This window comes from Fulmarus glacialis, unplaced genomic scaffold, assembly GCF_000690835.1.
Source record: "Fulmarus glacialis isolate BGI_N327 unplaced genomic scaffold, ASM69083v1 scaffold39226, whole genome shotgun sequence".
NCBI lineage: Eukaryota > Metazoa > Chordata > Aves > Procellariiformes > Procellariidae > Fulmarus > Fulmarus glacialis.
Window position 1 is genome coordinate 32,768 of NW_009218174.1, and position 11,374 is coordinate 44,141.

General features: G+C 37.5%; 1 protein-coding gene across 1 annotated transcript; it reads right to left on the reverse strand.

The window, feature by feature from the left end:
- Window positions 1–721: 721 nt before the first annotated feature.
- LOC104078354 (intraflagellar transport protein 81 homolog) lies at window positions 722–10,351 on the reverse strand (the record flags this gene model as incomplete). The annotated part of the gene is made up of 6 exons (XM_009579959.1): window positions 722–1,481; window positions 2,430–2,475; window positions 7,316–7,401; window positions 7,493–7,564; window positions 9,150–9,236; window positions 10,262–10,351. Coding segments are annotated over 6 exons (564 nt in total), but the record flags the coding sequence as incomplete, so codon positions are not given.
- Between the last annotated feature and the right edge of the window lie 1,023 nt (window positions 10,352–11,374).

An 11,374-nucleotide genomic window follows, 5' to 3' on the forward strand; every position in this document is an offset into this window, starting at 1 on the left:
TATAATTACCATACTCTCTCTTGATATAGAAAACAGCAGAAGATCTTATAGTTAGGTACCGGAGAAAGTGAAATTATTTTTTATGTCCTGAAAAGACATTTTACTTCAGGCAGGAAAAACTAAAAAACCAAACCTATCTAGATATTTAATAAGCCAAGAGACTAAAGAAGAATAGCAGGACTTCTGGTCCCGCAGACTTATCTTTCTGCTTCTGATCTTTGATTGTGGCTAAGAGGCGCTCATCCGAAATGATGAAACGTGAGGGACAGTTTCAAGCCTCACCTACATTCCTCTTACCCTGGGTCAGCTGTGGGTCTCATGATGCAATTTTAAGGGCAGTGATAGTTGCCTTTGGCTCACAGGTCAAAGCCAGAGTACAAGGCAGCCTTGCCTATCTACCTGTTTCGCATACCCTGACATATGCGAGAGCCACTGTGCCATAATGACATCCATCAATAACCCTCCATTCCTGGGATGACCCTCTTCGGGTACTGTAATCACTTTGGAACTACGCTGCACACACAAAACAGCACAAAGTGTCCTCAGTGGAGAAAGCCTTTAGTCGACCACCGTTTACACTTCCACATGGGCAACTCAGAAAAAAATAGAAGAAGAAAAAATACATTTGTAAAAAAAAAAATACCAACAAAAGATAATGGAAAAAGCTCAGAATCCAAGTAATTGTTCTCAGAACCTACTCCTGACGCTGTAGCGATGAACTGTCTCCTGGAAGCACAATCAGTTTAATTCAACCGTGCAAGGAAAGTATGACTAGGAGTGTGCCGGCAAGGTTTGTGCAGCTCAGAGCGAAAATGGCTCCATTCTTGCCAGTCATGCTAGATGAATAAAGACAATAGGGAAGGAGAGGGCCAAGCCAGGAGGACCACAATTATACAATATCAAGTCCCAGGCCTTGCAAAAATGTAACCTTAGTGATACAGAATAAGGAGCAGAGCAATTACGTAAGTTTTCTGTGACCCTAGAGAAGGATTTCTTTTCCTTTGATCTCTCTGCAGATGCATGCCATTCCCAGCCTCATAAACCAAAGATTTACGATGAGGTTCACCCTAGTGCAGCTCTCATAACCGATCTTCCTAACCATGTTATGTTGTCACTTCAACAATGGAGGAAAAGCTTTGTAGAGTGGTTAGTTGCTCTCTTTGTTTATCCACCAAAACTAAATAATGTACCACACATTTATGTAGAAATGATGAAAGCAACAGTATTTAGTAAGAGGTTACCTTTAGGAAGCCTGCACACTGTCTTCCTACTTTATGTTGGTATCAAGAAGGAAGAATTCATAATACAAGCCTATCTTTACCTCCTTCCTGAATGACTTGACCAATGGCTATTTGGTTTTGTTGTTTCAGAAAACATTCTCTCTTACATTCCATTAACTGCTCAAAGTCCTGCCACATTTTAATTTGCTTCATATTTGGCCCGTGACTTTCCCGTACAACTTTCTGCTTCTCTCGTAATTTCTGTTAAAAATACAAAAATATTAGATTTTTGGAACAGTTCTATACCACAAAAATTGCTTACATAGGCAGCTTGGAATGATGAAGATTTTAGATGCTACTGAGATATTATTTTGTTCAAGTTGATAACACTCCTTTCAAGTGATAAATGCATTAACACCTGGGACTCAGATATCTGCTTTGTACAGACTGACAATTATTTCAATTTTTTAAAAGTGTCTAAGTAATAGTCTTATCTCTTTAAGCAGTTATGCTAAAATTCTCAGTTCATTTCCGTACAGAGCTCTTGCAGTATCAAGATGCAAGCTGCAATGGATTCATATCATGATATTACAAACATGAAATTAATGTTTTACAATGAAACCAGCTACTGATTATTAATAGTGGCAGCCCAAACCTGTAGAAATCACTCACAGACTCACTCATAAAAAGGAAATTAATAAAAGAAAGACGTTTAGTGTGAATTGGTAAGCCTAACCTCGTCCATGCTGATCTGAGCTTCATACAAAATTAAAAATGGACAACTGCTTTTGTTTAACACCGCTGCACTGATGATCCCCTGGCCTTTAATAACAGTGATACGGCTGACAGGCTCAAAATTTATTGTCTTCAACAGGTTGCTTTATATACAACATAAAATTTGAGCTGGCACAGTTTGTTATGCCCATGTTTCAGTGTCTTATCCAAATGGTTTTCAGGGAATGTGCTGTCACGTTAAGCTGTTTGACTATCCTTTACAAGCAGCTCATGCTATACTCTGCAGGAAATCAAGCCCTGAAGAGCGAGCATGATCTCTTTTCAGGGTATTAGTTACCAATGCCAGCAGTAATGGAATTTTCTTTGTAGGCTGCAATATGCTTTTTATAAAAGACTGACCACAGCCTTTGGTAATAAGCCCCACAAAAATATGAACTGTACAATGTTTTTACAAGGTGAAAACCTCATTCTTACCTTCCCAAGGTTTTCTTGTTCAAGGATCATTCGTGTATACTGTTCTCTAAAGGAAATATAAAATAATTTAATTGTGACTTTATTTGGTTCTATGTAATAGGACAGAATAATGATGGAAACACAGAAAATTATGAAAGTGTTGGGAGGTTCATAAATGAGATAGAAGAGGAAGCATGACGAAACCTTTTTGTCATTGGACAACATATCCCTTGACATCAAGGATCAGGTCTCTCTGATCCTCTCCATTGTGCAGTTGGGAAAAGTGATACTGGCTAAGTTCTCTTACATTTTAGAAGCAGGCATGATTACTGCTCCTTCCAGCTTGAAGACAACAGCAATATCATTTAAGATAAGACATACTTGATCCCTTTTTAATAATGCATTTATCCTGGTGATATTCTGAGGTTAGCCAGTGGCCTCATTTGTACAAGCATCAGAGTTTACAAATCCACAGCCCTTAATTGCTGTGAATGTAGTGTTAGAGTGAGTGGGGAAAATACAGGAATGAAGGGGAATAGTATTTCACCCCAGGTTTGACACATCCAATGACTGCAATGGAACCGCTGTGTGTTCCTCACTTTCAGAAAACAGTCGTCACATTTAGGTGCCTAAATATAGGCTTAGAAGCATAACTGTTGACATTCATTATTAAAAATCTTGGCTGTACACCTTTGTCTGTAACAAGTGGCTGGATCACTTTCTGACATATGCAAACTTGATACATGAAACCTGACAATATAATATGCAAAGCATAACAGCAGGATTCAGATACATTACTATGTACTTTTTTAAATTTTTCTGAAATGTGACAAAAAAAAAAAAAACCAAAAACTTTTCACTGATTCACTTCGGAAAAAAAAATTATTATATTTCGTCTGTAACAGGTACACTTAGAGGTTGAGAGTTTGCTAGTGGAATACAAAATAACCCGGCTTATCTAAAGAACTTTTCCAAATTGCTCAGGGTAGAAGAACATTGCACAGAGAAATCCTGATTTCCAGAAAGGAATATCAGCCTTCATGATACCAGAGTGTGAAGGTTTGCAAGAGTGTGGTGAGCAGCCGTGTAGAACCAAGGCATTGCGTTTCTTATATTCCTTCCATTTCTACTAAGTACTCCAGGCTTTCCACTGGAGCGCTTGGGCCCCTGGCCACCTGGTCCTGCTTGCCATACTCCCTGCAGAATGGACGTGCAGAGAGTGAAGCTGGATCATTTGACGATCTCTCACTCTTGGACAATTCCAGCCAGAACAAATCAGAGCCGTCTTGAGGCTGCTCCAAGTGCTGTGCTGCACAGCTGATCCCTAGCAATCCTCACCAAATCAAAGAGATGGAAAGCCACACAATCTTCTTATTTCCACTGACACACAGCATATGTTCACACACATTTGGCTTCAAGAACATACTTTTTTTTTTTTTTAAAGTAGAATTTTCGAAGTAATCATCAGAAGATAAGATGTCTTTCCTAGTAAGTTTTTCTTTACTATTTATAATGATGACTGGAAAGAATGCAACTTAATAACTTCAGTAAAAAACCCACAACTTTCTATTTTTAGAGAAGAAAATTAACTTTTCACATTCCTAAGAAGTGACTCCACGGAACAGAGAGTTTATGTTCAATAAAGAGGGACGGAATTAAGACATTTTTTGTTCAATACGTTGTTACGACGTAGTTAGTGCTGTTCTATTTATGGTTCATTTTTACTCCGTTTACATTCCAACGCCTGCTGAAAAATACATTCACATTCTAAAAGGATGTCTGGAAAAAAATTTTATCGTCTCATTTTATGTTTTGCAAAGATCTCTATATTCTACTTTGTTGTAATTCATTTAAATGCGATGGGTCTGCGACCTCTTACAGAAGGTCACAAATGTGTATAGTCACTGCGAGAGGGATAATTTCCCTAGCTTCTGTGCCCACAGTGAGCAAGTGAAACAGGGACAGCCGAGAGAGTGGTAATGCTCCGTTCACATTCTCCTCACCATACCTGGAATGACATAGCTGGGCTCACGCTTGATTCCAGCATTTGGCTTTGATGGCTTCTCTGTGTGAATACTCACATTGTGGATGTTCATTTCACAAGTATTTCGGCTGGAGCATTTTTTGCTTAGCATCTGTGAATAAACTCAGACCCTCCCCTTCCCTGCGAGGCCATAAAAGGACGGTGCCTGCTGTTTGACCCGCATTTCCTCTCAGCTGCTTGGCTGAGCTGTCTTGCCTTTCATACTAATGAATATTCACATCATCGCTAAGATTTTTCTCACAGCCACTCTCTTTTCATCCTTCTGCTTACTTTTGCTGTCTCATCGTCTTTCATTAGACAAATCTTTTATTTCCTACAGCCTTCCATTATTCTGTGAGATGGAATAGGAGGCTTCTTAGCCTCCACTCACATTCTATCTCCTCGTCCTTTTCTTCTCCAACCCTAACATTAGTAGTTTTGATTCTTTTCTTACTCTTATTTTTCCTACATTGTTTGCTACATAGTGTTTAAACATTTTCTTGTCTCAGATCCTCACAGAAGGTCTCTGTGATGGATATTAATCTGGCCCTTCATTTCCTACTGACCTCTACCTCATGTTCGAGAGCCGCAGGAGATGCAGCTCCACTGGTACCAGTGCAAGGTGCATCGCGACAACTTGTAGTCCATGAAGGATCTGATGGAGGAAGAAGACCTCATCTCTCAGCGTCTCCTGAGGAAACCCCTGGAGTTTTCTCACTCAGTTTGACACGTCGCCATCCCTGTCAATGGCCCCATTCCAGACCCCATAAAAACTTAGTGGTCAACTACTGCCGTTTTTCACAATGAGTGAAGAAATTGCCTCTGGTGATACTGAATGACATTTGATTACGTATACTGCCAACTAAGAGTGCTTTCCTCGTTGCCACCACTGCAACAGAAAGGTCCAGAAATTATTCTGAAAGGTAAAAAGTCCTAACAGGACAGGTATCTTGGGAAATTAATTTATTCTTCCACCTCCTTTGAGAAGTGACAGACAACTACTGATTCTCTTTTCCCGTTGTGATGTCAGCACGTTGGATGGTCTGAAGCTTTCAAATGGAATGTAGAATGATTATTAATTATCTAATTAAGCAGTTCTATCTTTGCTTTGCCACTCAGTCATGTTTTTAAATGGTTTTGTGAATGGGACAATTCTGTGAAGCATTTTGGCACATCGTACAGAAGACTGTACATGAACCACAGCTCTGACATGACAGATTACACAGATCTCAAGCAACAATCTGTCCTGTCTCTGAAATACAAATGCAGAAATCTAAGAAAAGGCCTCACATCAAGGAACTATGTTGCTGTGGCTTTTTAAAGCCTAAGCAATAAAGCAAACTGTAGGAATGCTGATTGATGCAGATGGTTGAGATGGAGAGGTACACGGCAGAGCTGATGCCCCCTCTGCTCTGCACTAAAAATTATATACTCTATGGAGATTGCTTGGTACAGTAATGCCTACGCCCTTAAGGAGACCCAATCCTACTTTCAAAACATCAGAGTGTTTTTCACTCATTCCATTCATTAAAAAATTAAACAAAAAGACCCTTGATCAAACCCAGTAAACATGAATTTTGAAACTACTGTTTTGATAAATATTTTCATGACTGAGAAATACTATGGTGTGAAAGCCAAAGACCACTTTGTAAAACTAGCGACAACAATTTAAGCTTATTTATTTTGTTGACAGCTAGGATCTAAGAAAATTTTTTTGGGTCAAAGATAAAACTAGCTGGAAAACAGAATTTCTATTTCATGCAAAATTCTGGAATTTTGAAAAAGTAATTATGAAGAATAAAAAACAGAATAAAATTTTGACACTTTTACCAGATGAAAGTTATAAATAAAAAAGTTTTGTTTTGGATTTTCTTGATGTTTAATTTTGATGGGGCTGAACCAGCTTGTTGACTTTATTGCCTGAATTTTGTTTCAACTTTTATATTGTATTAAAAGGTTGAACATATACCAAATTCTAAACTGGATACTTTTACAAAAATATTTAGTACGCAGTAAAGTGAAAAAAAATCCATATGACATGGTAACGTTTAGGCTTCTTAGCACAGATAATTAATCTAATCTAAAATATCTCATTCTCAGAAAACATTTCAATCTTTGGCAGGACTGCATCATTTAAAATGGAAAATCACACACACATACACAAAATCATCAGCTCAATTCATAACCTTTTCTGCTTCTCTCCCTACCAGGCAAAGGCAAGGCATCCTGAAAAAACTCACAGGATGAAGCAACTGTCTTTATATCGGAGTAAATTAAATTGAGTGTAAAGATGAAGGTTAGTGTGATGGTGCAGAACAGTATTCGTTCTACCTCCAGTAAGAACTGCAAATAGGAGCAAAACAAAATCCATTTAGGATGAGTATATGCAGTCCTCCATTCCTGTACCAGTGATGGAGACAGCTATTACACCTGAAAGAAGAGTAGAAGATTTGCAAGAACTGGCCAGAATCTGAGGGCAGCATATGGTTGCTCTCTGAGAGGTGGTAGACCTACTCCTGCACACTGGAGTCTCAGGGGAAAACCTGGCAGAGGCGTTCTGTCTGGTAGAGCCACACTTCCCGCAGGACCTAGCTGAAGCACAGCTTCTCTGAGCTTGTGCCAACAGGGGCTGCAAGTTAAAACCACTATCTGGGCCTATAATCTCCAGCGGGAAGGGAAAATCTTTTGGTATGTCTGAGAGAACTCGTAGGTTTACAGCAGTATATACTGGAATTCGAGATGCTTATTTTTAGATTATTATAGCGTTTCTAAATTTATCAGGTGAACTCCTCCAGTTCAAATGCCAGTGAGAAAATTCCTAACTTCAACCTCAGTTTATGAATATCCTCAAGTTAACACAAAGGAAACATGTTAATATACTTACCGAATTGCCTTTCGTCTCTCCTGTGGGTCTGGGGAGACATATGCCTTCATTTCTTCTTTAGCACGCTGCAGTTGTACTTCTAGATTCTATAAAGAAATACATAATTTTTACAAATATATATATTATAATTCCTATTTCATTTCACAATGAACAGTTTGGTCCCTCTTGTGATCTTACCCTTTTCATGCAATTAATATAACGGTAGTTGCTTTCTTCCTGAACACACTCCTCGAGAAGTCCTTTCACTTCCTGTAGTACAAGAATAAGATTTCAAAGGACATTGTAACTGGAAGTCCACAAGAGATACCCTGTGTTGCTATATAAACCATGAGAGTCCGTAATAGAAAAGGCATAATACTGAATTGATAATTTCTTAAATGTTTATAAAAGAGAATTCTGTAAAGCCCAAATTATAAAGTGAAAGACAATTCATTTTTTTAGATTTGCAGTTTCAGTCACAGAGATGCTAAATGATTTTTAATAGGTGTTCATTAATATGACTGACTTCTAACAGACACTTCACAAGTGCTGCCAAGACTTCTGTTCCTAAGCACATCTGAAGTGCTATATACAGTTATGAATAAGAATTTCCTAGAACACATCTGCAAAATGTATGTTAGAAGCTACAGACATGTTAATAGTATGTTAATTAGCAATCAATAATTATGTTGAGGAGTATGGAGACAGTGGGTTAGTCCCATCTCTAACTGGTCCAAAAAACCTAATAATCCAAATGGAATTAATGTACAGCAGTTGTCAACTCCAAAGCTCTGTCACCAGGTGATTTTCAGACCATCAGCTGGAAAACTGAATTCTACTGTTCAATTGCAAGAGTTTGCTGACAGTCATGTCCAGCTTAATCAGTGGATGTGATTGTCATCATGTGTTAGAAAATGACTAAAATTTGCCTGCTAAGAAGAAAAGCCTTGATTGCTATCATAAAATAGTTCTTATGGAAGGTCTACTTCAGAGTAGGTGCATCTGTGGACTCTTCTATTTTGCTTGGATTAAGCCATACAAAGGTACTTTTAGTCCAGGAAAAGAATTATCCATATATCCACCCACACTTTAAATGTACAGCTTTTTTATTTTGAAATACATCGTTTATGTGGGCAAGCCCTTGAAAAATCAAGTCCAGACAAAATTCACAGGAGGTGACCTAGTGAGATAAAGCAGATTCATATAAACATATTAATATTGGTGTGTCTGTCCCCACGTTAAAGGATTGTGGTGGTTTAGGTACCTCGCTTCCTAAAAGTGCTATAGTTCAAGCAATGCATAAACTACATACACACAAGCTCTTAGATATACCTATATGGTTGTATTTTTAAAAAAACTGTTGTATGCAAGAATGCAAGACACTCACATTTAATGAAGTATCTTGGCCATCAATTTCAGAACATTAATTATCCATTGGATTGGTTGCTGATTTAATGAATCCGCTAAATCCATAAAAAGATTTGTCTTGATAAATTAATCCTTGTTTTATGGTCAAATTCTTTCCTAACAGGTACTATCTAGATACCTAGATAGGATTTCTGGCAGATGCATCTTCTTTTACAATATCCTTGCTAATCAAGCTGGATGTCGGTGGATGGACTGATGTACCACGAGTTCATTTGTTGCTATTCAGAACAGGAGATGTGTGTGACTGGAGCTAGTCCACAGCAGCTTCAGACATGATTTGCATAGTTGTGGATCACCACTGACTAGCTTCCACTGAAGTGGATTTGTACTTTCCACATCCAGAGGGAAGGCAGGGAAAATATTGTACCATAGTGAATAACATGTTGCACAGCATTTGTTAATATGCATGAACAAGCCACCATCTTACCTGTTCCAGTGTCGAGCGATTGCTCTCTAATCCCGCTGCACAACTGTCGTATTGGATTTTTTTTTCATCACATTCTTGAGTTAATTCCTTATGTGAAAAGGGCAAAAGGGTACGTAAATTAAATCTTCAATTGACTGACATGTGACATTCAGGCAGACTGTGTTCTTGTCGGTCTCACACACCAACCTCAGCTATTGGCACACTCACAGACACTTACATAAACCTAGCAGGCACATGGGTATTATTACACACGGGGAAGCCACTAGCCTCCACTTGCATACTGGGGGATCAGCTGTATACACCACAACATAGCATGCAAATTTCCTCGTTACAGCCACATCCATAGCTTTAATGCGGTAGGTTAATAGGGCAGTGTTTGCAAGAAGAAAGGAAAAATAATTATAAAAATAGAGATTAAGGAAGGATTAATATACTTGCTACCTATGAAAAGCCAGCTTTCTAATTGTACACAAAAATGCCTTAGCTGGATTTAATTTGCTGACACTTTTAATAGAACCATTAAAAGTAAGTTTTTCTGGAAATGCGGTTGATAGATAAATGGATAGCTCTATTTACTTCTATGGCAATGAGCCAACTTATAGCAGCTTGGACCTGAATGACTTCTTTTTTTCAGCTCTCTATAAAATTCTGAAAACAAGTGTATAAATCTGTGGTTCCTACAGACTAATGTAGGACTTAGATCAATGTATTCAACTATTTGGATGAGACATTATTTGCAATCCATTTAAAAAGGAGAGCGTTAGTTGCGATAATTAGTGCTGAGATGCAGAAAAAGCTTTGAAACCAATTTGAAAACTAACTTTCCTATGGTTTTGAACCATGTTTTTAAAATTTTCCCCTGGTGTAATAATTTTTTTTAATTGCTATAAAGGACAAAATTTTCAGCTTGATTTTGTGCCTGCACTGTCAGCTTTTATGAATTCCAGTTTTTAACATGTTGCCTGTTGCAAATCACTGTTGACCCGTTCTGCTATTTCCAGCTTTCCTTCAGAGTTGATTATGTCCTTGTACAGCACTACAGAGATCTGTAAATTAGACTTATTTGTGATTCTGACTTTATTTACACAGAAAGAGAGAGTGTTTCTACTAACTTGGCACTTTTGACGCAACTGTCTCAGTTCTTTGATAACAGGAGCTAGACTTGCCTTCTTCTCCGCCACCATAGTGTTCAGTTTTTTTACCTGATGGAGGAACAAAATAATATACCTTAACAATGTGATACTAATAGTACATTTAATTAATTAGGGATGTGAAAATGAAGAGAAGAAAACCAAAATATGGAGAGGAAAAAAAAATGTGCGATGAAGACTGAACTATATATAATATAACATAAGTTCAGGCCTAATTAACAAAGAAAGCCCATCTTGCAGTGGGGTCGTTACCACAAATGAGACAAATTCTGCTCCCATTGTTTCAATGGAGAACATCACAGAGAAGTCCAGAAGACAGCCTCCGTGCCAGACACCTAAAGAGCTTAAGGAGTAGGGGAAAATGAAGCGGTTGCATAGAGGTGGACTGAGAGAAAGGAAGAAATCATTCTGAAAACAAACAAACAAACAAACAAACCTGCCTGCATAGGTTCAAGTTTGAAAACGCTGAAACAAGAGTCACTTTAAAATATTTATACTGAAAATCCAAATTCGATCCAGCTTTCTATTCAAGAGTCATTCTGTTTTAATTATACCACTTTATTTTAAAAGTGCCATAATGATTTCAAAGAATGCTATTTTGCTTTTTGCTCTTTTATAATATTTTCAAATTAGAAATTCAAGTTCTGTCATGCTTCTATGACTATGTGGGAAGTTAAATTAAAACATGTCAGATCCAGGGGCTATTGAAAATTAGGCTATAGAGAACAAGACAAGATATTTAGCTCTTTAGGCATATTAAGTATTTTTTTAACAAATGCTTAACTCCAGTGATTTACAAATATTTTAGAAAAATATTCTGTTAAAGATTCAAACCATTCCTCTCTTTCAAATAATGCACAAATATGAAACCACTTCTGAAGTCACAAAGAAGTCAAACGTCAAAGATGACAAGACTTGATATACTTAATGTTTCTGAAGGGGAGGAAATTAGGATTTTTTTTTTAATAATTCTAAATTTCTTCTTCATACATTAAAAGAAATACACATTTTAGTAAACTTTTTCAAGATTACCTTTGTAAATGTATACTGATTGAAAATACATTTTTTTTTTAT